The 27,525-nt window shown below is 33.9% G+C and overlaps 1 protein-coding gene across 1 annotated transcript in view; it reads left to right on the top strand.

The window, feature by feature from the left end:
- RASSF9 (Ras association domain family member 9) overlaps positions 1–15,295 on the top strand; it is a 31,722-nt gene extending 16,427 nt beyond the window's left edge. The window contains exon 2 of the mRNA XM_065934165.1: positions 9,053–15,295. Within this exon, the coding sequence (XP_065790237.1) occupies positions 9,053–10,313 (1,261 nt within the window). The 3' untranslated portion in view covers positions 10,314–15,295. The remainder of the gene's footprint in view (positions 1–9,052) is intronic.
- The last annotated feature ends 12,230 nt before the right edge of the window (positions 15,296–27,525 follow it).

The raw sequence follows: 27,525 nt of genomic DNA, 5'->3' as shown, positions 1-27,525 counted from the left end.
AAAAATATAAATATTAATTATCTCTAGGTGCTGGAATGAATAAAGTACTTTTAAAAAATCTGAATTCAATGGGCAATTCAGCATTTTATCCAGATGTCTACTAGAGGAACTATAAAATAATTTTATAGTTGCTTCTTAAACAGATGAAACAATTAGGAGTCTGTGTACTGACAAGACTCCAGATTTCCAAGAAAGTCAGTCATTAAATATCACATTGATAAATGATCCTGTATGTATTGACAATGTATAGAAGCAGGTAGTAAGTATATAAAATACTTTTATCATAATATCACAAAAGGTTTTTTTTTTTTGTTTTCCCCTCCTCAGTAGATGACTATATCTGACTCAGATTTAGTATCTTGTTTCCAGAGGGAAACCTTAATAAAATATGTTGATTATTGTATTAGACAATAGGGAGTTCATCAGTATGGATTTAATTCTAATTCATTTAATCCAAATTATTCTTATTTTCCTTATTTCTACATGATCCATATTTTCTCCCACTTACTAGCTGAGGGTGGTATTGAACAAATTCTTAATTTCTTGTGCTTCAGTTTTTTAATCTTTGAAATGAATTATAGGACCTAGCTGATAGGGTTGTGATGAAAATTATATGAGTTGATATATATAAAGCACTTAAAACAGTTCCTGGCACATATTAAACATGCAATAAATGTTTGCTATTGTTATCTAATGTCTCCTTTTACACACACCCCACTGTTCTTTTCCCAGTCACCTTAACTTATTTTCTAAGTATCTGTTCCTTAACTACCAAACCTAAACATCATCATATTAAGTAATAAACTGAAAGAGTCCGCCTCACAGATAAGATCCAAGGATCTTAGATCCAGGATCCAAGATCCTGTCCCAAATGAAATCTCATGAGGCTCTTTTACCTAATTTGACTTTAAAGGGTTATGGAAATTGAGAATGTCTTGAAGACATTGGGGTCAACTTCTATGTCTTATTATGGTTTATTACATATTACCTAGCTTTGATTATTATTGCTTTTTAAAAAAATTTTGTAGCACTTTTATACAGAATGTGTTAATACCTCATGATTTCCAATAATATTTAAGATGGTCTTGAATTTTTAAAATCTCTTTCTCTCTAAACATATCTTTTCTCCTTCCTAGCTATATAACGCATTTCTGAACTTAAAGATCATCTTATCTTCTATAGAATTTTACCCTCATCATTTATTCACATTTACTAAAATCATAGTTCTATTAACACATTATTGACCGGGGGATTTTTTGCAGAAACTAATGCCTCTGGTCAGTAATGTGTTAAGAAATGAATGTTGAATCAAACTATAAAAATATGTATGCTATAATTAAAAATGGACAATTTATTTGGGGGATAACTAACTTAGGATAGATTTAATTGATTTACATAGAACTTTTTTCAATCATATATTTAAACTTTTTATCAGAGTCTGTCTTGCAATTTGTGTTTGGGTCATTCTTTTTCTCTTATTACAAGTCACCCAATTATAGTACACAAAATATAAATTTTTCTCTTACATAATAGTAGTGATGTTAACTAATTAATTAGCTAAACTCATTGTATTGGATTGGATAAAACGTTCGTTTGAGTTTTTCTGTAAGATGTTATGGCCAAGCCAGTGTTTGTACTCTGATAATTTTGATTATTGGGAAAAGATGCTATTAAATTTAGAAGCTTGACCATTTAGTTTGAAAAGAGATGTGTCATGTAATTTAAACCTTGACTATGCAAACTAGTTACTTATGGCATCCTCAGTATTTTGAACTTCATAATTGGTATAGAGCTGGGTTTATAAATTCAAATACCAGTTTATAATCTTTGGTATGGAATGTGATTTAGTAAACTTGCCCTTTATCATCACCTATCTTTATTCTTTATTTAATTATATGCTTTTATTCAAGACAGTGTAAACTTCTACAAGGTAATTTTAGATTTGAGCCTGAGATAAATATCCTGAGATTGAATTTCTTTTATTACTATATTATAGCTTTCACCCCTAATCATTAGTTCGGAATCTTGCATTGTTGAGTTAGTCTGTCTCCAAGTGTTATTTACTGACATGTTTTAAATATGAGTGCCACATGTAGTGGGTTATACACTGAGGAGTTCTATAGACTGGATCTAATTCCCTGTGATAGTTTATTTGGTCAAGATATTTTGAGAACAGACTTCATAAGAAGGCTTTTTATAATTCCACAGGCATCTATGTTTTCCATGGAAAAATCTGACTATTATGAGGCATTGAAATCTGTTCTCTGTGCTGGATCAGAATCTCAGTGCAACATGTATTTTTTTTTTTCTGTATTCTTATTTTTATTACAGGATACATAAATGAATAACATATGTTGTATTAATTCTGGTTGTGGTCCTTGCTGTGGCTTTGAACTGCATGATGATATCAGGGAAAAATAAATGTTTGTCTTTTGAGGAGTTTAAATATATTTTGAGGTTTAATCAAAATTTCAAAGGGAATTCATTTTACTATGTGTTAAGAAATATTAAGGAGATAATTCATACTTCTCTATAGAATGAGAAGTTTGACTGGAAAGCATTCATTTAATTTGAACTGCATGTAAAAAAAAATTACTGACAATATCTTAGTTTGACCAAAAGTCTGATAGAATTTAGAATAATAGCAACCCTTGTTTTGTACTCAGCAATCAGAAAAACACAAATAACCAGATTTTAAAAAATACAGTATTTATTCCAATTCATTTGAATAATGTGACTTCAAGACAGTATTATATTCCAGGGTGCCTTTGAATAACCAAAGCAAGAAAATGTTATATTTAGTGTAGTTTTATTGCTAAGGTATTTTTAAAGACACTTTCTAACTTGTCTAGGAATGTCGTACATGCCTGTACTGTCCACAACCTTAACTAAATGATAGATTTTTTTTTTTTTTTTTTCTCATTTCCCCTGGTTATCTCCGGGAATTTTCCTTTGGTCCTGTAAAGACTGCAGATATTATCTTGACTACTTCTTTTCCTAAACTGAAGGTGTCTCAAAACCTCCATTCCTAATTCTGGTCTTTGGTTGTCTACTCTGTCACAGGGCAGAATAAACCTGCAAAGAAGGAGTCAGGGAGAAATACAGTGAAACCCTTTCTGCTGACTTCCAACCCTCACCATGCCCCTGGCGCTGCCCTAGTCTCCTTGGCCACTTCTATCCTGTGTTTTCCTCCCTACATCTTTTCTTCCCACTGTCCAGTCCCCATTTAATGATCAGATATTCAAATACTATTTCTTAATGAAGAAGGAAAATTTACTATTTCTTAATGAAATCTATGAATGCAGGTTTTTTTTTTCCCCCTGAACTAAAATTAATCCTATTCTGAATACTTGTGTTTCTATAGCATCTTAATGCAGCTATCAATAGTCTTTAGGACCAGTTCTGGGACTAACAGGGAAGCCCAGTTGGGCAGGATTAATAATAATAATCATAAAGACTGGCCATGAGGGTGAAAGGAGAAAAAGTTCCATTGGCAATCCATTAAGTAGAATGCCAACTTGCATCACTTATTTTGGAAATGTCTCACTTATTTGTTATTTTTGTTTTAATATATTTTACTGTTAGATTCCCCACAAGATGTAAGAAAAAACGGAATAGACAAAGTTGTGATGAAAGTATATTTTGTTGTGTATATGGATCAGGATTCCTCAACGGGCTTCCTCAGTGACTCGATAGTAAGGAATCCACATGCAGTTCAGGAGCCACAGGAGATGCAGATTCAGTCCCTGGGTGGGAAAGATGCCCTGGAGGAGTAAATGGCAACCCACTCTGTATTCTTGCCTGGACAATCCCATGGACAGAGGAGCCTGGTGGGCTACTGTCCACAGGGTCACAGAGTCGGACATGACTAAGCAATGGTTTTAGCATATATTATAATGTAATTATTCTTAATAATTTCTCATTTTAATGATTCTTTTTTTTTGAAAGTAGGGCTCATTATGAAATATTTGTCCTGATAAATTTTATACATCAAATTTCGATTAAACTTCAATGTCTACCATACTAGGAAGAAATGTCATTTTTTGAATTATTCTCCTGGGCTCCAAGTTCTCTTTTTTTTTTTGTACAACTTAATAAAGATAGCCAAATATTATCTATTTACTTTTTCTGTAAATGCTTATGCTGTAGGTCTTCAAGTTGACATTAAGATGTCTTATTTAATACTTAAGATTTCCATATTTAAATAGTTGATTTATTCCCTACTGCTTTATGCACCATAGTTACTCAATGGAAACTTGTTGAAGAAATATTTAGTTGTATGAATTTCCATATGTAATTCCAAGTCAATTCATCTTATTCTGTGTGTTTTGTGGTATTAAAACTAATTATCAGTGGAGACATTTTTAAGTTCATGATTGAATACAGGGTGAATGCAAAAATTCTCATATATAATTTTCACTCTATTTCAGAATAAATCTGGAAAAGTACCTGTGGGGCTAACACATGTCACTGAAGAGTTTCATTTGGCATATAAATTTTCTTATTTGAAGAAGATACTCTAAAAGGCAAAAACTGAATATAATAAAATAGTTATAGAAGAGTAGTCAGATAAAGTATAAATATATGTATAGATTTATTTTCAGTGTAATAAACTTTATTACCACAGTGTTAAAATCAGAGAGCTATAAATCAGAGAAAGATTAAAAGGATTCTCAGCTCATCTCTGATCCAAATATTATATTAGTGATCCTTTTAAACATCTTCTATTAGACAAACAGTTGTATTATATTGGGAGTGTACATGCAAAAATATTGACCAGCTGAAAACAGGTGAAAAAATATTGTGGGGTAGATGGGAAAATATTTTGAAAATAATACTGTTAACTACTATAGCAAGCTCAATAATGTTACTGAATAATACCATACCCTTCTCAGCAGTAAGTAATAATAATAGTAATTTTACCATTAGTGTTAATAACCTATATTTACCCAGTACATTTTCCACAATTTTCAAAGCACTCTTCCTCTTTCTCTTATCTGATATTTGAAGCAATCTTGTGAGAAATGTGTGTCAGATGTGTATATATGTGTGTGTGTGTGTGTGTGTGTGTGTATTGCAGTATTACAGTGATGAGTACAGAAGATTAGAAAAAAAATAATTTTCAGAATTCAAGAAGAATTAGTTAGTGAAAATGAATTGTTAGTGAAAATTAAGATGGAATCATATTTTAAAATATCAAGTATTGTTCCTACTATTCCTTTTTAGCAAATCTTTACAAGTAAATCTTGTTAATGTTTCAGAAGGCAAAAAAGAATTTAAAGCGTCAAGTAAAAATGGATACTGTGGTACTATGAGTGTTTTTTATTTTCTTTTATATACGTAAATAATTTTTAAGCATATTTTGTGATTATAAACTATTTGAAAACATAAACAGAGCATGTTGTTTTTATTCAGTCTCAGTCTTGTCCAACTCTTTGCAACCCCATGGACTGCAGCACGCCAGGATTCCCTGTCCTTCACCATCTCCTGGAGCTTGCTCAAACTCATGTCCATTGAGTCAGTGATGCCATCGAACCATCTCATCCTTTGTCGTCCCCTTCTCCTCCAGCCTTCAGTCTTTCCCAGCAACACCGGTCTTTTCTAATGAGTCGGCTCTTTGCATCAGGTGGCCACAGTATTGGAGTTTCAGCTTCAGTATCAGCCCTTCCAATGAATATTCAGGACTGATTTCCTTTAGGATTGACTGATTTGATCTCCCTGCAGTCCAAGGGACTCTCAAGAGTCTTCTCCAACACCACAGTTCAAAAGCATCAATTCTTTGGCACTCAGCCTTGTTTATGGTCCAGCTCTCACATCCAAACATGGTGGTGGTGGTTTAGCCTCTAAGTCGTGTCTGACTCTTGTGACCCCATGTACTTTAGCCTACCAGGCTTCTCTATCCATGGGATTCTCCAGCCAAGAATATGACTACTGGAAAAACCATAGCTTTGACCGTATGGACCTTTGTTGGCAAAGTAATGTCTCTGCTTTTTAATATGCTGTCTAGGTTGGTCATGCAGCAAATGTCTTTTAATTTCATGGCTGCAGTCGCCATCTGCAGTGATTTTGGAGCCCAAGAAAATAAAATCTGTCACTGTTTTCATTGTTTCTCCATCCGTTTGCCAAGAAGTGATGGGATTGGATGCCATGATCTAAGTTTTTTGAAAGTTGAGTTTTAAGCCAGCTTTTTCACTCTCTTTCACCTTCATCAAGAGGCTCTTCACTTTCTGCCATAAGGATAGTGTCATCTGCATATCTGAGATTATTGATATTCCTCCCAGCAATCTTGATCCCAAACATAACAATACTTGATGAGAATCTTAGGATATATTGAATAATATCAAATTTAATAAAGTATAAAATACATATGTAATTTTTTAAAGTGTATGTATGGGAAATGTCATAATATATACTAAATAATTATGTAGTATATATTATGTATATATAATAAGAACTTCCTAGGTGGCTTAAAGAATGGTAAAGAATCCACCTGCAACACAGGAAACCTGGATTCCAGTCCTGGGTCAGGATCCTCTGGAGGAGGAAATGGCAATCCACTCCAGTATTCTTGCCTGGGAAATCCCATGGACAGAGGAGCCTGGCAGGCTACAGTCCATGGGGTCACAAAGAGTCTGACGTGACTGAGCAACTAACACACTTTCATACTACATAATTATAGATGCAGTATACTATATATTGGGCTTCCCAGGGGACTCACTGGTAAAAGAATCCACCTGCCAATGCAGGAGATGCGAGACAAGTCTATCCCAGGATCAGGAATATCCCCTGGAGAAGGAAATGGCCACCCACTCCAGTATTCTTGCTGGGAAATCCCATGGACAGAGGAGCCTGGCGGGCTATAGTCCATGGGTGGTAAAAGAGGCCGACATGACTTAGTAACTAAACAGCAAATGTTTTATAAATCATATAAATATTTCTGTGATCCATGTTTCCATGATGGTATCAACCACTGAAGAGATGCTCAGCAAATATTTGTTGAATGAATGAGTAAATAGAAACTCAATTGGAGCCATACTATAAAATAAGCATAGTTTGCAAAATCCTAAGCCTGCTACAAAGTAGAATTAAACATAATGAAGCTTATGTTAACTAGATATGGAAGATTTACTGCCTACATTCAATGAAGAATGGTCATTACTTTAAAACATGCTCAGGCAAGTGGTAAAAGTTTTGAAAATTGCCTGGTTTGAATGATGGTAATAAAAATTCCTCAAAATATTTAGAGAATAATTGACTCAAGAAAATAAAAGGACATTTAGAGCAAACTTTTTTAAGTGTTTGGAACCAGTTAGCCTGTGAGACTATTAATAAAGGCACTCAATTTCTCATATGTAATATGGAAATAATTTATCTTTCTTGATTGTGCATAATGACTGTTAGGGTTATATCATCCACATGAGTTGAAAACTATCAGGTGTCTAGTGGAAGCCATAACATATAAACACTTGCTCCTTCCAAAACAGGAGAATCCCAATTAGAGCAGGGATCATGGAAGAATTGGAGATTTCTCATGTACGTCATTATTATTCTAGCGTATATAAAGACTCTCTCATCCCTGTTTTCCAGTCTTCTTCACAGCTGCAGTGTAGAGCTGAAGCGTTTATAAGTCCTGTGTCATCCTTAGCTACAGACCCAGAACTGATGTTTCCCATCTAGAAAATGGAACAGGACGTGACGATTACTCTAAGGAGTTAGCAGTAGGGCTTTTATATTTATGAGGGTTTTGTCAGCTGAGGGAGGCATCCAGGCCAGTCAAAATCCTTTATTGCTGAATGAAAGCAGGAACAAGATTACTAAGAAAAAGGCATTGAAGGTAATACATTTCCACATACTTTTCTCCATGGCTGGCTATTGGGAAATGTCCTTCCTTGACCAGTTGGGTGCTGTAATGAGGCACTATGGTTCCACTGCTATCAAAGAATTTATATGATAAAGTTCCTCTTTAAGAAGTAGTTTTTGATTTTTCTTCCAATTTAATCCATGTGTCTAAGCCATTAAACTCGTAAACTTGTTTTTACAATGCATCAGTTAAAAGTACTCTCCAGTCAGCTTTTTTGCTTAGGTTGAGTCTTCACTGTGTCACTACTAACTGTGTGACTTTGCTCCTATTCACATGTCACCTTCTTAGAGAAGTCCCTCCCGAGCTGTCTAAATAAAGTAGACCTCTCCTTCTTCTAAGTCATTCTCTATCACTTCACCCTCTTTAATTCTCTTCCTAGCATTTACCGCTATCTTACATTAATTACACACTTATGTCCACATCCTTGTCTCCTTTGCTTATTGCTATATCTCTAGCATCTTCAGACATATCTGGCATGTGGTTGGCATACAGTAAATATTTGCAGGATGAAATAATCACTAATTTCAAATAATGGAGTATTTTCAACTCTTTTACTCTAATAACATTCCATTTACATTTTCATGGTTATTTCCTAGCCCTATGTCTCCAGCAAAATAGTCTTGTGTGTGCATGCTAAGTCACTTCAGTTGTGTCCTCCTCTTTGTGACCCTATGAACTGTAGCTCTTCTGCCCATGGGATTCTCCAGGCTAGAATACTGGAGTAGGTTGCCACGTGCTCCTCCAAGCAATCTTCCTGACCCAGGGATTGAACTGGCATCTCATACATCTCCTGCATTGGCAGACAGGTTCTTTACCACTAGCACCACCCTGGGAAGCCTCAGAATAGTCTTATTCTACCTCTTATTCATCACCACTTTGATTATTGTCTTAACTCTGGCAATTCTAACTCCAGTTATATTGTGTCTGGCTTTCTAAAGATAAAATAGCCTTCATTATCTTTGACTGCAATTTGCTTGTTCCAGAGCCCAGTAGGAGTTAAAAAGAAAACTAAGATATTTTTCATGGTCTTAAATTTTCTTTATTACCATAAAATGTCTGATTCTTATGCAGTCCCACCTCAAAATGCATCTCTCACTCAGGGTAAAATTTAGAGAGGGTATTAAAATTAAACCATCTTTCTGAGTTTACACAAGTGATGACAGTAGTATAATGCACTTTGTTTTCTTCTAGATCCCCAACTAAAGAAATGGATCCAGAAGAGAAGGAAATTGTGGTTTGGGTTTGCCAAGAAGAGAAGATTGTCTGTGGGCTAACCAAACGCACCACCTCTGCTGATGTCATCCAGGCTTTGCTCGAGGAACACGAGACTACATTTGGGGAGAAACGATTTCTTCTGGGAAAGCCCAGTGATTACTGCATCATAGAAAAGTGGAGAGGCTCTGAACGGGTTCTTCCTCCCCTCACCAGAATCCTGAAGCTTTGGAAAGCATGGGGAGACGAGCAGTCTAATATGCAGTTTGTTTTGGTTAAAGCAGATGCTTTTCTTCCAGTTCCCTTGTGGCGGACAGCTGAGACCAAATTAGTGCAAAATACAGAAAAACTGTGGGAGCTCAGCCCAGCAAATTACATGAAGACATTACCACCAGATAAACAAAAAAGAATTGTCAGGAAAACTTTCCGGAAACTGGCTAAAATTAAGCAGGACACAGTTTCCCAAGAGCGAGATAGTATGGAGACATTAGTTCATCTGATTATTTCCCAGGATCACACTATTAACCAACAAGTCAAGAGAATGAAAGAGCTGGATCTGGAAATTGAAAAGTGTGAAGCTAAATTTCATCTTGATCGGGTGGAAAATAATGGTGAAAATTATGTCCAGGATGCATATATGATGCCCAGTTTCAGGGAAGTTGAACAAAAACTAGGCTTGGAATATGATGAAAGGCAGATTCTGGAGGACCTGAGGGAAAGTGATGGAATTGTACAGCTGGAGGAACGACTAACCTATTACAGAGAGCTCATTGATAAGCTCTCTGCCGAAATAGAAAAAGAGGTAAAAAGTGTTTGCATGGAGATAAATGAAGATGCAGAAGGGGCAGCTGCCAGTGAACTTGAAAGCTCTAATTTAGAGAGTGTTAGGTGTGATTTGGAGAAAAGCATGAAAGCTGGTTTGAAAATTCACTCTCACTTGAGTGGCATCCAGAAAGAGATTAAATACAGTGACTCATTGCTTCAGATGAAAGCTAAGGAATATGAGCTCCTCGCCAAGGAGTTCAATTCCCTTCATATCAGCAATGCAGATGAATGCGAGCTGAAGGAAACCAGAGGAAAGGAATCCGAGGTGCCCACCAGCAATGGAGTGGTTTCTCCTTTTACTCAAAGAATATTTAACATGTATACCAATGACACGGACTCAGACACTGGTATCAGCTCTAACCACAGTCAGGATTCGGAAACAACTGCCGGAGATGTGGTGCTGTTATCAACGTAATTTAAATGGCTTCACTCTGACCTACTTTAATATTGTTCGTGTTTGTTTAATTTAATAGGAAAATTTAAATATTCCACTCTGGAGAAAAATGTAAATAATGTTAAGGAATTCAGTAGCTAATAAGAACTAGAGAATCTTGTTTGTTGGTTTGTTTTTGATTTAAGAGTTCCAGTGTTATCTAATTATTACAAGTTCAAACAATGAGCTGTTTATTAGGAATGCAGCAAAAATAGCTTGTAGGTATATAACAGAGAAATAATTTGATGTGAATTTTAATCTGTTTCTATGAGAAGTGATTTATTCAAACTTCAATTCTTAATATTAGACATCAATATATTGAAACTACATATGTGAACAAGTAAAATTAAGATGTATTGTTATAGAGTTTTCAACACTGTATCATTGGTATTTAATAATCTGTAAAGTACATGATAACTCTTATATTGTAACTGTATTAATTCAAATCCTTGTTCATTTCTTTGCTATTTAGAATGTACATCATCTCTGTTACTTCCTGAACCCCTCTACCTGTTTAGGTTTAGGTTACAGGAGATGGAAGGGTCATTACTGGGATACGTTCAAATACCATCAGTGTATCAGACAGGGGTATAAATAAGAAAAGCCAAGTTTTGCAGACAACAGCAACTTTTCTAAAGAAGCTAAAAATTAATAAGAGATATGTATGTGCTTTCTCTATCTGATATGCAAACCTTTAGATCAAAACAGTCATCTGTGCAGGTTCATTCTTCGAGTGAGATATGGTGTGGGTTACAGAGAAGAATCACAGGGTCATAGTCCTATTTGATTATACCTTATCTAAAAAAGTTGAAGGGATGTAGCCTGGGGTCCTTTGTGTGGGTAAAATAGAGCTCCATGTACCTTAAGTACCCCGGGAGGAGGGCATGGCAACCCACTCCAGTATTTTTGCCTGGAGAATCCCATGAACAGAGGAACTTGGAAGGCTACAGTTCATAGGGTCACAAAGGGTCAGACACAACAAGCAACTTGGCACACACGAAAAAACACCCATAAATATTAATATTTTTCTTCTGAAAATAGAGATAGGAACTCATGTGAACAAAAACCTTTTATTCTGCTACACTATAATTCAGATTGTCTTTATGGTCCTTCATCCAAGGTGCAAACTGAAAAAAAAAAGTAGCTCTATTGTATCCCACTCTCAAGCATGAAAGTAAATATCCAACAAATTGAATAGATGATTTAGATTCTGTCTTGACTGACAATCATTATAGAGCCAGAAGAGGCTTGGTTTGGCTTGGTTTTTAGTTAGGAAGTTCCTTTCTTTTCTCTTTCTCTCTCTTATCTCCTTCTTTCCCTGCCTTATTTCTTGCTATTGAATACATGACATAATCATATTAAAAACTGTTTTGTTGTACTATTACATGAATACAGCTGCAGTTCATTTTTCCTTTAGCTAACACCTTTCTCACATGTGAGTTGATGATTATTTTACTTAGCTTTAATATGTGGATATTGGTTAAGAGTCTCAGTATTTCTCATTTCTTCCCTTTTTACCTTTATGTTTACTGTACTATATGTTTTAACTCAGTTTCCTAATCTTTTTTAAAATTTCTCCATCCTCCAGACATTTTGCCAACCTTTGGGAAGATATTTAAATTTTCTTAATATTTCAGTTTTGGGGAGTATCTAATGTTACCATTTTTCATTCTAAGATACTGTTGAAGGCCTTACTTTAAGTTGCATGGTAAACACCTTATCTGAAGTTGCATGGTAAGAAAAGTAGGAATTTCCACTGTAGGGAAAAGTATGCTAATAAATAATAACACAAACATGGGTTTAATTTAAAAGAAGTAAGAAGGGAATTGAATAGTCATTTAAGAAAGGGAAGTTTATTTGCCTAATATCTCATTAATCATTCAGCACTATGGAAAGCTATTGACATATTTATTATTCTCTTCTGGGGATTAAACTCAGAAGATCATCATCAAATATAAAACAGTTGTAGTGTTGTTTTTCAAAAGTAATCTCTTTAGATCTCTTTGGATTACTCTTTAGTGAGAAAAGAACATTGTTATCTGCTATATAATTTGATTATCTGAATCCAAATCTGATAAGAAATAGAACTAGTTAGATAATGCCATTTTAGAAGCTTTGCATTAATGTCTGATTTTATACAATTAAGTATAGTGATGCATTCTAAGGGCCAATTCTTCTATTTTTACAGTAAATAATGTTAAAAACTCTTGTCAGAAAGCAAGGCCATTGAGTTTTAAAATAGCATTAGAATTTCAACTTGTTCTGTTGTTATACAAATGTATTTGTCCCTTTGATTCATTGCAGTATTAAATCATCATTTTCCATGGTGAATCTCTAATTTAGAATAATATATTAATACAAATAAAAATACTAAAATGCATTGGCCTCATCTCTGGATACTGAGCTATGCAAAATTAAATGAGAATGTATATTCTAAATTTAGAACTTGATAGAAACTTTAGTATTTTAATTATTTATAGAAGCTTTAAAATAAAGTGTTTATAAATTCTTGAGTAACCTAACAGATTAACTATGAAATTGTTATATGAAGCTAGAAGTAGCAAACAAAAGCTGACTATTTTCCCCTATAACAAGACAGATTTTCACAGAACTGTGTTCATTCTCCCACTTGAAATGTCTCTTTTTTTCTTCCATCTGCTGTATACTGAAATACCATCCATTTGAAGCTTTTCAATGTGTTATCCCTTTCTATGAAACATGTTTTTCTATTCAACCATTGTAATACTTTATCTCTGATACTTTATCTCTGTAATACTTTATCTCTGAACCCACAATTATTTTAGGTGTATTTTTCATAAAGGAGCATTTATATTCTGGTTTAGCTTATATTTATTTGTGTACTTATCTAACTTCCCTCCCTCAGCATATTTTTATTGTCTTGTTACTTGGTCTATCTTGTTAACCTTACTGCCTCTAATCAATCATTTTGCCCCTACTCAATTCTGGAATTGAATTGCTAAATTTTAGAAGACTGTAACTTAAAAAAAAAATATTTCTATACCTGGTAAATGATACCAGTGCATTTTATACATAAAATATGCATTTTAGCAAACTTAAAACATTTACAATTCTACTTATAAATCCTTTGGAAGAGAGACTATGTCTTAGTGTCCTTATGAAAAATTGTTACTGTAGTATCGATTTTCTATTTTATTTTTAATTCACAGAGTTACCGATTACAAACAATGGGAATATTTTCTTTATAAAAGCTCATCAATGGTTAAATTATGGTGTTTTTCACTGCATCCAAGCATTTAATAAAAAATATTTTATAGAACTAGGTTTTAAGGAATACACAAAATAACTTTGAAATATCTTAACTATTTTATTTTCTCTTTTTCACTAAAAATATAAATAAATGGCCTTTCATTGGTGTTAGAAGCTATTTTAATCCATTAAAATTTTATTTTTATATTTATTTAAACATCTACTGTACATGACAAAATAGATTTCTGTGGCTGCATTTTATAATTTTACAAAGTAGGATCATTATTTTAATTGAAATGTATTTTTCTTGAGACAAAAGGAATATCTTTTAATGTGATATAGATTTCTTTTAAATATTACACTATTTCTTTTCATACTACCTGATTGGTTTAATAACTTGTTGTGACAAGTACAAAATACAAACAATTTCTTCGAGTGTAACCAGTCCAAAATAATAAAAGGAATAGTTGTATACTTTCATGTGATATTGTTTGTCTTTTTGGGTGTGTTACCTGTCTATATTAAAAACAAATTTTTATCAGTTGAAATTATATAGTTGTCATGCTAACTCACACAAGTTGATATCAGGCATCATTTCATGACAATATTAATATAGAGCAAAATGATCTAACAAAACTTTTTGTTGGGTTTCATACATATTTGTTTCAACTTATCATGAAAGAATGTCCTCACTTTTATACTAGATGGCTGGTTTTACACTAGATGGATACTAGATGGCTATCTTGCTTTCTATAATGAAATCCGGTTAAAAATAAAAATACTCAAGTATATATCTACCCTGCTATTATTCAGCTTGCCACTACCCTTATTTCTCAAAAAGCAGTAATTTTAATTACCTTCAATTTAGGAAATAACAATTTGTAAAATAAGGAAACTCATTTGTTCATTCTATAAATGACCATGAAATTGCTCTTAAAAGATTGTATATAATACTTAGTAGTGACACATAGAAATAAGTCAACATTGTTTTCTTAGCCAGTGTATCTCAATAGTGAGAGAAAATACACAGTAGTCATTTTCTTAACCTAAAATTAATTTGTGTTTTTCAATAACCCTTGGAATTGAGAATCACAGTTTGTAAGGTCCATAATGAATAGTTTCATGTAAGGAAATGAAAAACCAAATGCCTTCATATTTTTTAAAAAAGGAATTTATTGAATTTTTCCTACATACAAATATCAGACACATTTTTATAGAAGACTACTGTCTCTGCCTACATCACATATGTATATATATAATGTATGTGTAATACCACTGAGTTTGTTTTCAAGTAAAATACACACACGATACTCAAATTATTATTATTACTATAATTCAAATATTCAAAAAATGTGTACCAGGAAAAGTAAGTCTCCCTTCTATCCCATGACTTAATTATCCAGATATCCTCCTCAGAAATATCACTGTTATTTATTGTTTTAGAGATAACCTATGCATACACACACACACACACACACATATATATATTCCTACATTATTCATGTAGAGGTTTGATGGTAGCAGGGAATTCCACTATATCAGTTATAATTTTATTTCACTAGTCCTCTTCTGATGGACATTTAGGTATAGTCCAATCATTTATTATTATTAACAGTCATTTACTGTTATCTCATCAATGCATTTCTGTTAGGCTAGATTGCTAGATATAGAAATACTGTGTTAAAGAATGAAAAATGGATTTTTAAAAATTTAATGAACATAGCTAATTACTCTTTAAGGAAATTAACTCTTTAAGAACTGAATTGGAGTTAAATGAAAAAAAAAAAAAAAGAACTGAATTGGAAACATACTCATTCCTTCCACAGTGTGTGCTGTTTGTTTATTTGAATGTAAAAATTAAAAAAATTTTTTTATTTTGAATTTATGGATTTTTCTCATTAATAACACATGAGTATTTTTTTGGGGGGGGATGATTCTTTAAAACCACCTTTCCATTTCATGATAAGTGATTTTAAAACTGTTTCTATCATGTCTTCTGTATGCTGTATTTGTTTCATGTCTTATTTTTAAACATCTGAACTATTTGAAATTGAGTTTACTACAATGTTCAAAGGTAGAAAGACAATTTTTTTGATAGTTATTAGAAAGAGAATTCTTTTGATAGTTACCAGTTATCCCTCATCACTTACTAAATAAATCTATCCCACCATTTTTTGGTGAACCAATCTCTGGTATGTATTTCAGGTCTACTTCTGGACTTTGTATAGCATTCCATTGATTTAGACGTGTATTTTATTAGAATTTGTGCTTTACCTTGTACTGGTGATTGCTATAACTAACATTAGAAAGTAACTTGGAAATACTGGTATCTATCAACGACTCCAATTATTCACAGCTTTCAGTCAGTGCTCCTATTTTTCATAATAAATGGCAAGAAAGTATTCCAAAATTTGTGGAAACACATATGCATTCAGGTATTTATCAAGTTTTTATGAATAATAGTAAATTAAAATCCCAATAATAGGAATTAAGTAAATTCTGAGGTGTTATTTGTGTGAGAAATTTATAAACGTTAATACTGATGTTTTTATAAGACCATACAACAGAGAAATCTAGTTTGAAAGAAAGGAATTACAAATGTATATTGACCAATTCTGTTTAAAAAAAAAAAACAAACATCCATTGTTGTTGTTCTTGCAGTCGCTAAGACATGTCCAACTCTTTGTGAGCTAATGGACCGCAGCACGCCAGGCTCCCTTGTCCTACACTATCTCCCAGAGTTTGCTCAAATTCATGTCCACTGAGTTGGTGATACTATCTAACCATCTCATCCTTTGCCACCCTCTTCTTTTGCCTTCAATCTTTCCCAGCATCAGGGTCTTTTCCAATGAGTTGGCTCTCCCCATCACATGGCCAAAGTATTGGAGTTTCCACTTCAATATCAGTTCTTCCAATGAATATACAGGGTTGATTTCCTTTAGAATGTCTGGTTTATCTCCTTGCAATCCAAGGGACTCTCAAGAGTCTTCTCAAGTACCACAATTTGAAAATATAAATTCTTTGGCACTCAGCCTTTTTTATGGTCCAAATCTCACATCCATATATGACTACTTGAAAAACCATAGCTTTGACTATACAGATCTCTGTTGGCAAAGTGATGTCTCTGTTTTTTAATATGTTGTCAAAATGTATATTGACCAATTCTGTTTTTTAAAAAATACATACTAAATAGCAAATTCATATAAAAATGAAGATGCAAAAAAAAAAAAAGATGCATATGTTTTGCTAAGTTTTTATATTAATGTGAAAATTTGGTTCACAATATACTTCATATATACATATCATAACCTAAAGACTTTAAAAGTGTTTTCTGTGCATGATAGAATATCCCTCTGACTTTTTAATATTTTTTTCTGAGACTTTTTAGAGACTTTCATGTACATCAAACAGCTAGAATGATGAATAATGATAAGTTTAACCAACTGGGAACAGAAAGCCTGAATGCTATAAGCAAACCATCTGAATCCCAGAATACCAAATTCCTACCTATAAAATAATTTTTTAAAGGAAAGTGAAAAATAAATTAAAAAAAATAAGTTAGTTAATCCACATTTGGCTTCCCTGATGGCTGAGTGTAAAGAATCCACCTGCCAAATCAAGAGACACAGGTTTGAACACTAGGTCAGGAAGATCCCCTGGAGAAGGAAATTGCAAGCCACTTCAGTATTCTCGCCTGGGAAATCCTATGGACAGAGGAGCCTGGTGAGCCAGAGTCCATTTTGCAGAGTGGGACATGACAGCAACAAAACCACAAGAGCGATGGTTCTTCCTAGCTTGGTTAAATTATGTAAGATAGTGCATTCAATGAATTTGGTAAATGACAACACACACTGGATATATTTCTTGTTTTTGGCTCTGTTCTTTTTCTTTTATCTCTGGCAGCAGCTATGCAAGGTTAAATCAAAGTAACTCACTGACAAAAGGAGGAGTTAAAACTAAAAATTCCGCCTTTCCCAACATTTTCACTCTTATCTCTTTCCAAATTAGTTAGGACAGGGTGGTAGGGCAGCTAGCTTGGCCCTTGATAGACAAAGGAGTCATGGTTATTTTAGTTAAACAATACATGGCCAGGGAAAAAGAACATCATTTATGTTTCCAGAACAGAAAAACTATGCTGGAAATAGAGTTGGAGAGAAAAACAGCCTGTATTATTTATATTTATATTTATATTGCTCCAGAGTCTAACAGATATTAGCACCTAGTATTTATCAAAAAATTTTTAGTAAAATCAGATTTGTTAACAGAGTTCTAACATAGTTCCTAGACCATAAAAGCTGTTTTATACATGTTAACTATTATTTTGTAAGTAATGCAAAAAATGAAATTTCTATCCAATAATTTTCTGATTATAATTTAAGTATCTTGGAAAGATTATATCATAACTGTCTACACTGGCACTTATACAGAGGCACATTCAAGGTAAGGTTGTTCCCTTCTGAGTCCTATTTTTAAAGTTTATTTTTCATTCTAAGTAGCATTTGTCATACCTCACATGAGAATGGAGAGAGTTTCATACCATTTCAGAACTGAAACTAAGGCTTTGAAATGCTTCTTAGCTTTACCTTTTATGTATGTGAGTTTCATGAATCACTCCTCTAGCAAGTGCGAGTGTTTGACATAGTGATTGCCAATATTTTTTCTGATTTTCCAAGTATTGACAAAAAGCTAAACTACCTTAAGGAGAAAGAGCCCAAAGATGGACAGGAAAGCTAACTACCCCCTTTTCAGCATCTACCCACACTATCCACTCCTGAGGTCATCTTCCAAAGGACTACATCATGACAAATGTCAATACTGAGAGCAACAGCAGTTTCCTTGGGATGAAGCATGGTAATGCTAACTGGGATTTATAATTCAAAAGTATGTCAGACTAGGGAGGAACATGCCCTGGGTTGGAGAGTTAAATTTTTAGGCATTCTGAGCTGTGAAGCTTTCTGCAGTAATTCCTAAACCTATCTCCACAACAGACTCACAAAGAGTGCTTGTTAAAAATTCCTAAACTTCACCCTGGAGAACTGGACTAAAGGAGATCTAGATTGTAGCCCCAACTTTTGTGCTGTTAAAGAGTAACTCCAATGTTTCTAAAGCAACAACATTCAATTGTGGTTTATTAATTCTAGCAGAGCTGGTGAGTAACTGAAGGCTTCACTGTGCTAAAATAAAGGATGTGAAGAGCAAGAATTCTCGTGTTGACTAAGAGATCATTGGCTTGGGAAAGATACAAACAGTTCTAGGGTCTGAAGCCAAAGGCAATCTGAAAACAGACACTAAATTTGTTAAAAGGCAGCTCCAGAGATGGCAGGTGCCCAAAGACAGAACCTTTATTGTATCACTTTCAAACAGCACATAATGAGGTAAAAATGATAGAAGAAATTAGACTACTGTGGGGGCTACTGTTGACATGTAACAGTATTTTTTGTGTGTTTATATTCTGTTCCTCAAAGAGGTGAGTAAGGAGGCTTGCACACTGAGAATAATAAACTATCCAACCTGTTGTGTTCTATTAGCTCAAATTAAATATGATTTCTTCTATCATAAAATCGCTAAGAGTTTTCACTCAAAAAGCCAGGTCAATTCTGTTCAGTTTGGATTTCAGGCTGTTTTCCTACATGATTTTAGCCAAACTGTTCAAGCATTTTGTGCTTGAATTTTCTCAACTAAAAAATTGAGATAACAGTATCTGAATTTTTGTAACGCTTTAAGGATAAATGATGTAGCATGAAAAATACCTGGCATAGTACCTGTAGGCCTTTTTTTAATTGCAGCAAGTATACTACTTGTAGTATTGCTACTACATATGTTCTCGATCTTTTTACTTTTTAATATGTTAAGGATAATGAAATAATCATATATCATTTCATTTACGTCAAAAAATTTAAATACCCATCAGGTTGAGGAATAGGTTATGTTACAGTTTTTGCTGTCAGTTTGGGGGCATTATTTACAAAGTGTCTATCTATTCATCCCGTTACCATTTCAGCTATGTATTTACACAGTTTGTACTACATCATAAAATTTCACTTAACATACTTCACTACAATCCAGCATGAAAATTAAAATTTTGTATGGAAAAAAAGAGAATGGATATAGAGCTATGAATTGAAATATAAATGCAAGTTTATAAGCAATATATATATCCTTTCCTGGAGAATTACTATGTTTATACTTAATTTGAAGCAACGACCAAAATTTCAATGAAATTAATAAGATAAAGTTGCACTATACTTGGGCATTGAGACAATTATGAAGGGACTGTGTATTCACAGAACAGACAATTAAAGGCAGAAAAATTGCCTAGAATCTGAAAATAGACCACAAAATTTTCAGTTAAGAAATGTTGGTGTGAGTAAATCATGTATGGTGCAGAATATCTCTCAGACACCAAATGACAATTTATCAAAAACATCAGTTATGAAAAAATTAATTTCCAATAATATTGTTATGTTAAGGAATCAAACTATTACACATTCTCTGTTTCTCAAGATAATGAGATCAAGGTCATAAATATTTGTTATGAAACCAGCATTTTATGTACATATGAAGTAGTCATAATTGTCAATACTTTGTGATTTAGAACAATTTAGGAGTTCTTAAGAGGAAGACTGACCTACACTTTTGTTATAACAGAAAAGTTAGTGATACAATTGTTGGTCAAAATGTTATAACATGTAGTGTTTCTTTTATTCCTCAAAAAACACTACTGAGCAAATACACATTATTCTATCTATAGCACATTTTATTTTACCACTATTATTTCATAACAGATAACATCAAGAAAGACATAATTTCTAAAGAAAATCCCAATTTCTGAAGAAATAAAATGCTGCTGACCATCCTTCTCTAGTGTTACTTCAGTGTAGTTGAGCTAGGGAGGAGGCCGTATGTGACTTTGGCACATGAGGAAATAGATGATAGTTATGAAACAGCTGGAAAGAGACCAACTCTGACCTCTATCTCAATGTCACATTAACAAAAAGAAAAGACTACTTTAGCAATTAGTAACAATTCTTTTCGAGATTCAAGTAATGAAAATACTACAGGAAAAAAATTACATGGCTATTACAATATAACCAAAGTATCAATAATGATTAAAGATGAAGAATCCCCAAATGCTATAAAAAGATTAACTATATACTTATTTTGAACTGAAACCTTGTCTTTTCATAAATACACACATAAATAAGTCAGCAACTTTTTTTTTATAATGGAATTGAAGGATGTGATGTGAGTTGAATACTTTAAAGTCTTGATGCAGTGATTTGTCATCCCGAATAGACTTTTACAAGCACTGTGCAAAGGCTTCAGTCACCATGGAAGCTCAGCTGAAACTGGCTCTGTAAGTTTCCGTCTCCACCTTATTGTACTTAATACCACCATTAACTGGGATCATGGGTGGTCACTTCTTTAAAATTTACTCCACTATCTTAAAATTATAATTACAGCCCATGCTTAGCATTCATCATTCCTTGTAGATACAAATTAAATGAAGCTTGAAGAGTGTATGCTTACTCTATGCTAAGTGAGTAATGAATTTTTAATGCATATGCCAGGGGAATTTTTCTAGATGGGTAGAACAAGAACATGCAAGTCACAGAAATGAAAAGAAAAAAGATTGATTATAGTTTTCTTAGGCAATCAGTGCTCAATTGTCAAGTATATGAATCACCCTTCTCATTTCAGGTGTATCAGGAAGGAGTTAACAGTTAACTAACTAAACTAACTAACTAAAACATTTACCCAGACATAGGTTATCCAATTGGAAACCTCAGTAACTCCTTAGACTCTTCACTATATCAAATCCTCACATTAAATGATCCATTATTTTGGTCATCCACATAGTTCTCAAAAATCCCATATTTCTTTATTATGGTCTTATTGCAGTTAGGGCCTGAGACAAATTTAAGAGTTCCTGTGCTTCATGTTTCTCATATTATGAACAAAATTCCAGACACCTGATGTTTTAAAAACAGTTAGTGGCAGAATTATAACTGAGATTCAGACCTCTGAATTCCCAATAGAGTTCTTTTTTCTCTCTTTCTTCATGTTGCCTTTAGGAAAGTGGATTATTCAGTCTCTGTATCAACTTACCAATTACTGTCCAAATTCTAATATTCTAAGAATATTTATCTTAGTATCCTTTCCTTCTGTGAGGGGAAAAAAAACAAAAACAAAAAACAGTATTGATAGAGAAGTCTCATTAAGTCCTGGAAGATCTAGAGTCTGGGATCAAAGCCCTCTGTAACTCATACCACATACTCACAGAAGCAACAAATAGACAACTGCAGTGTCTTATTTACCTTTTCATCCTTAATTACTAGAAAATGCTAGACCTGACAGGTATTTCATGAATATTGGTTGAATTCAAATGAACTAGTCATTTTACACAACTGGTTATACAATTCCAAGACATGTACCTTCTCCCTATCTCAATAAACAGTTAATGTTTTTCCATGTATCTACTGCAGGACTATTGAGAGTCCCTTGGAAAGCAAGGGGGTCAAACCAGTCAGTCCTAAAGGAAATCAACCTTGGATATTCATTCGATGAACTGACACTGGCGCTGAAGCTCCAGTACTTTGCCCACTTGGTACGAAGAGCTGACTTGTTGGAAAAGACCTTGATACTGGGAAAGCTTAAGGGCAGAAGGATAAGAGGGTGACAGAGGATGAGATGGTTGGATGGTATCACCAACTCAATGGACATGAATTTGAGCAAACTCTAAGAGATTGTGAAGGACGAGGAAGCCTGGCATGCTATTGTGGTCGACTGGGTCACAAAGAGTAGGACATGACTTAGTGACTGAATAAAAATAACTACAGGAAAATCAGCAGCAGTTTCCAAAGGGGCAGAACAAATGTTGTTTCTGAATGTCATAAATATTAGACAATCTTTTAAAAATTACTATTTTATATTTAGCAGATTTAAAAATAGTTCATTATTATTTGTTGCTTTGTTGCCATGAATATATTTTACAGAAAGCCTGACAGAGTATCTCTTGTTGAAGTCTATCTTCCTGAGACAAAAGTTTGCACAGCCACAGTCTTTCTTCCGTGGATGCATTTATTTACTCCAAACTTGTGATGGAAATAAAAGAGATTTCTCTGCTGGAGCCACACCAAGTAAATCCTCTCACTCACTCATTTACTCAACAAATGTTTCTTGCTAAAGGCTTTCAGTTTTGTCAGTCCTTTCATCCTACAGGGATAAATGACACAGGAACATTCCCAAAGTTAGCTGTTAAGCCACCCTCTGGAGTTCCAGACATTGTGCGGAGTCAGCCTGCCTGGTCCTCTCACCCTACCCTTTTTGCCACTCCCAGGGGACACCCTGGGAGAGTTTATTCAAGGTGAAAAATCTCCAAACCAATCTGTTTATATAGACTCTCCCAGTAACCCATTATCATAGATAATTGAGAGCTTACTGTACTCTAATTATAATAACAAACATTTTGAGCTTTAGCCTAAAACTTAAGGTACACAACCTTTAGGGATGACTGAAGAGGCTGAACTTAGGTAGGTCCCAGTTTCAGGGAGCATATTCAGCAAGAGAGGGAGGGAAGGAAGTGTAGATCATATCAGGTAAAACAAATGCTATGTAAACATGAAATCATCACTAAGAAGAAATTATAAAGATAAACTAATATTGTAAATCTGGAAGAATTACATCTACACAATATTTATAGTGTACACAATGATGACCCCACTTTATAAATAGCAGTAATTGAAACTTTCCAAAAATCTCAAAATATTTCCATATATGACATTATCCTACCATCATAACTCACATGGAAGAGAGTTAAGTGAATTTACTGCATTTTAGAGATGCTAAAACAAAATCAAAGTATTTTTCTCCAAGCATTATCGTCCAAGGTGGTAGGCAGAGAATAAAACTTGTCTTCTAGTTCTCTCATATCAGTTTCTTATCTTAAACTGTACACACATTTTACTTTTTAAAAAACCACATTTTAATTGCTCTTCTTGGCCTTCCTTCCTCTCTTCTTCCCTCCCTCCCTTCTTTCCTCTCTTGTGTTCTTTTTTAAATACCAAAAGTTAGATGGCTTTTTTTTTTTTCCATCTACAAATTAGGAGCACACATGAAATTCTTCACAATTTAAATTTTCAAGATTTTAGATTATATTTCAGTGGAAGAATGTATAACTTATTTAGCAAAATCCATTCAACTAATATTGGATGATCCTAACAATGAAAGCAATACATGCTTAGCACTGTGGTGAAGACAAAAGAAGTATGATTCATGACGGGTGCAGTCTCAAAGCAAGACAGACATACAGCCATGAAAAGAGAGGAAGTGATGATTATAATTAAAAAGTAACATGGCAGAATTTTAAGGAAAATCTGTAGAGAAGGGAAAATCAGTTAGGAAAGAAACTTCACATTTTTGAGGGTCTATATTTAACTAGGGACTTTGCAATCATTATCTCATTTCAATTGTACAAGCCTGCGATAGATATTATCATCTCAACCATCCAGATTAACAAAACAAAAAACAAAAAACCCTGAGACTAAAAGAGGATAAGCGCATTTCCCATGAAAATACAGTCAGATTTGAAATTAACTGCATGATGCCAAAGATCTTATTTTGGACCCCGAAGGACTTGGAAAGTTGTTGTTGTTATTTAGTCGCTAAATTGTGTTTGACTCTTTATGACCCCATGGATTGTGGCCTGCAAGGCTCCCCTAGGGATGGATTTCCCTAGCAAGAAATACTTAATAGGCTGCCATGTCCTTCTCCAGGGGATCTTCCCTACCCAGAGATCAAATCAGGGTCTCTTGCATTGGCAGGCGGACTCTTTACCCTTAGGGAAGTGGTGATAGTTGGTAGAGAGAAAAAAATGTAAACAAAGGAATACAAAGATTAACAAATGAGAAAGAGATCTGAATAGTCTAGCCTAGCTAAAGGAAACAGACTTGGGGAGAGTGATAAACAACTGTTGTGTTTGTTTGTATTTAATTTAAATAACTAATAAATTGGCACTAACATGATCAAAACTGTTTTTAGATTACCATTCTGGAAGGATAAACTGAAAAGATGGTATAGCAAAATGTGGTTAGGAGGGAATGAGGTACTAAAGGGTGGCTGCTATTGGGGTTATAAAAGGAAAAACAGGAGAGATACTCAGGAATATTAACTGTAGGAAAGTGTTTGAAATATGGTTATGGTTATGGTTGAGAAAGGAGACAAAAATTGTGAATTGATTAGGATTTAGTAGAACCAAGAGTAGATAAAAAATTAAAATTCTGATTTGCTGATTTTGAGGTTTCATTAAAATTTAAAAATTGGTTGCTATCACTAAGAGAAAATTCATGGGAGCAGTGGTCTTCAGTCAATTCAGTTGCTCAGTCATGTCTGACCCTTTGCAACCCCATGGACTGCAGCATTCTAGGCCTCCTCGTCCATCACGGAGTCTGTTCAAACTCATGTCCATCGAGTCGGTGATGCCATCCAACCATTTCATCCTGTCATCCCCTTCTCCTCCTGCCTTCAATCTTTCCCAGCATCAGGATCTTTTCCAATGAGTCAGTTCTTCACATCAGGTGGCCAAAGTATTGGATTTTCAGCTTCAGCATCAATCCTTCAATGAATATTTAGGACCAATTTCCTTTAGGCTAGACTGGTTGGATCTCCTTGCAGTCCAAACCTTGAGCCTTGGCTATTCCTTATGATGACTTTAAGAAGAGCTCTGATGATTATATTGATAAAACCAAAGTAGGAGAAAGGAGGAAGAGGTTTATTGAAATACTGACTGTGATGCTTAATAAATGGGAATTTGCTCAGGTAAGTAAAGAAATATAATAGAGGAGATGAGAAGAGAAAAATATTTCAGTCTACGGCCATATCACCCTGAACGCACCAGATCTCGTCTGATCTCAGAAGCTAAGCAGGGTCAGGCCTGGTTAGTACTTGGATGGGAAAAATATTTCAGAGTTTAAGATTAAGCCATGGAAGGAACTTCCCTGGGTGTCCAGTGGTTAATACTCCGCACTTTCAAGGCCAGGGATGCAAGTTTGAGCCTTAATCAGGGAATTAAGATCTCACATGTTGCAGAGCATGAGCAAAAAAAAATTTTTTTAAGTGGAAATTAACATCTAAATATCTTGAGGACTAAAGAGTCAAAAGAGTTAAAGATCACTGAATTTAAAGAGTCTGAAGCCTTGTGAGGCTATTGTCTAAAAAAATTGCACAAAGTGGAAGCTACTAAAAGAAATAACATGCTAAATATTCAAGACAAATCATTTCTGATCTTTTTACACGAGCATTCACCAGGGATTTTTCACTAAAACACTTGCCAGTTATTTAAAAAAAAAAAAGAAATGGGGGCATTCCATGGTCCAAAATTTGGGGAAATGTTGTATCCTACTATCATTGGATATTTGCAATGCATATTAGCATGCTAAAATATCTGAGAATATCTGTGTTAAAAACAAACAAAAATACACAATAAGAAACAACACAACAACAAACAACCTGCTTCATTTAAGACAACTAAGTCCAAGATTATTTGGTTTCTGAACTCTATTTTTTCTGTTACACCTACAAAGCATCCACTAAAGTAGCATTTTATGAGACATTTGGGGAAACACTGGCTTGCCTAGTACAAATTAAATTGTAGTCTTAACAAGTATTTTTTCACATTCATTGGAAAGTAAATTATTCTGGAATCTTTTTCTAATTTTACTTTATTGAAATAAGTAGCCCACTAATTTCTCTTTTATCTTTAACTCAGTAAACAAAGCTTCATTTCTATTGATGCTTCTATCAAATATTTGATTTTACATTAATTGGAGCACACATTTGTGTACTGGTGTTATAGGAATCTACAAATACTCATATTTCTAAAACAATATGAAAGAATTATTATTACTAATATGTTAGTGTTGGCCTCAAAATATTTGCAGATACAGAGGAATAGAGGATACTACAAAAATAAAAACTCATAAGAAGAACATATTAACAGATCCATCAACCATTTATTTTTTTCCATGCAATTGTATATACATACATGCCATGCACATACAAAAAATAATGATGAAAGTGTATATATTGATTCATGTAAATATAACATAGGCTTAAGAAAAATTAAAAGAACATATGTTAGAATAGTAGTGTGTGTGTGTGTGTGTGTGTGTGTGTGTGTGTGTGCACGCTCAGTCACCCAGTAGTGTCTGACTCTCTGCAAACCCTTGGACTAAACTCTAGAGAAACTGATTTCAATTTTTTTCCATTTGGTCCAATTATATATTCTAATTTTTTTTATCATAAGCATATACTACATCTACCAAAAAAAAAATAACTCCTTGACCAAATGCTCCACTGATCACAAGAAAAATTCAGTTTGAGCTTTAAAAGGCTAATTCACATTCTCATAGAAAGTTACAGACAACTGAAACACAAATGTAAGCCTGCACCAGTGCAGGTCCACACCTGGGTCGAGAGGTAATCTAGTGGTATTATATGTAATACTGTGGTGTCTCAAATCTAGACTTATGCTGAAAAATATGATTATAAATGAGTGTGGGAAAGATAAAATCTCACACGCAAAGGTGTTCAATGGATTTTAAAAACAATGTGGGAAAAAATAACTCCTTTCAAGTGAACAATAATCCAAACACAGGTTAACCTTTCTTAAAAGAATTATTGAACCTCAGGTATCCAGGTAGGTAAAGCAATATAAAGTTACTGTTATTAAACTAGGATTGAAAAGTCATTCTGATGTTTTCCTTTTCTTATTTCCTTGTATCTGATGGAAAGGACTTCCAAGGGCAAATAATTAATAGTTTGATTTGTACTGTATTTAAGACACATAATTAAGCTACAGGTTGCAGCTCTACACAGAAACACGTTACAAGTGATGGGCAGGAATCTAATGAAATGATAGCCTTTGCTGGTGGTACAGATGGTAAAGAGTCTACATGCAATGAGGGAA

This window comes from Muntiacus reevesi, chromosome 4 (assembly GCF_963930625.1).
Source record: "Muntiacus reevesi chromosome 4, mMunRee1.1, whole genome shotgun sequence".
Classification (NCBI taxonomy): domain Eukaryota; kingdom Metazoa; phylum Chordata; class Mammalia; order Artiodactyla; family Cervidae; genus Muntiacus; species Muntiacus reevesi.
This window is presented reverse-complemented; position numbering and strand designations above follow the sequence as displayed.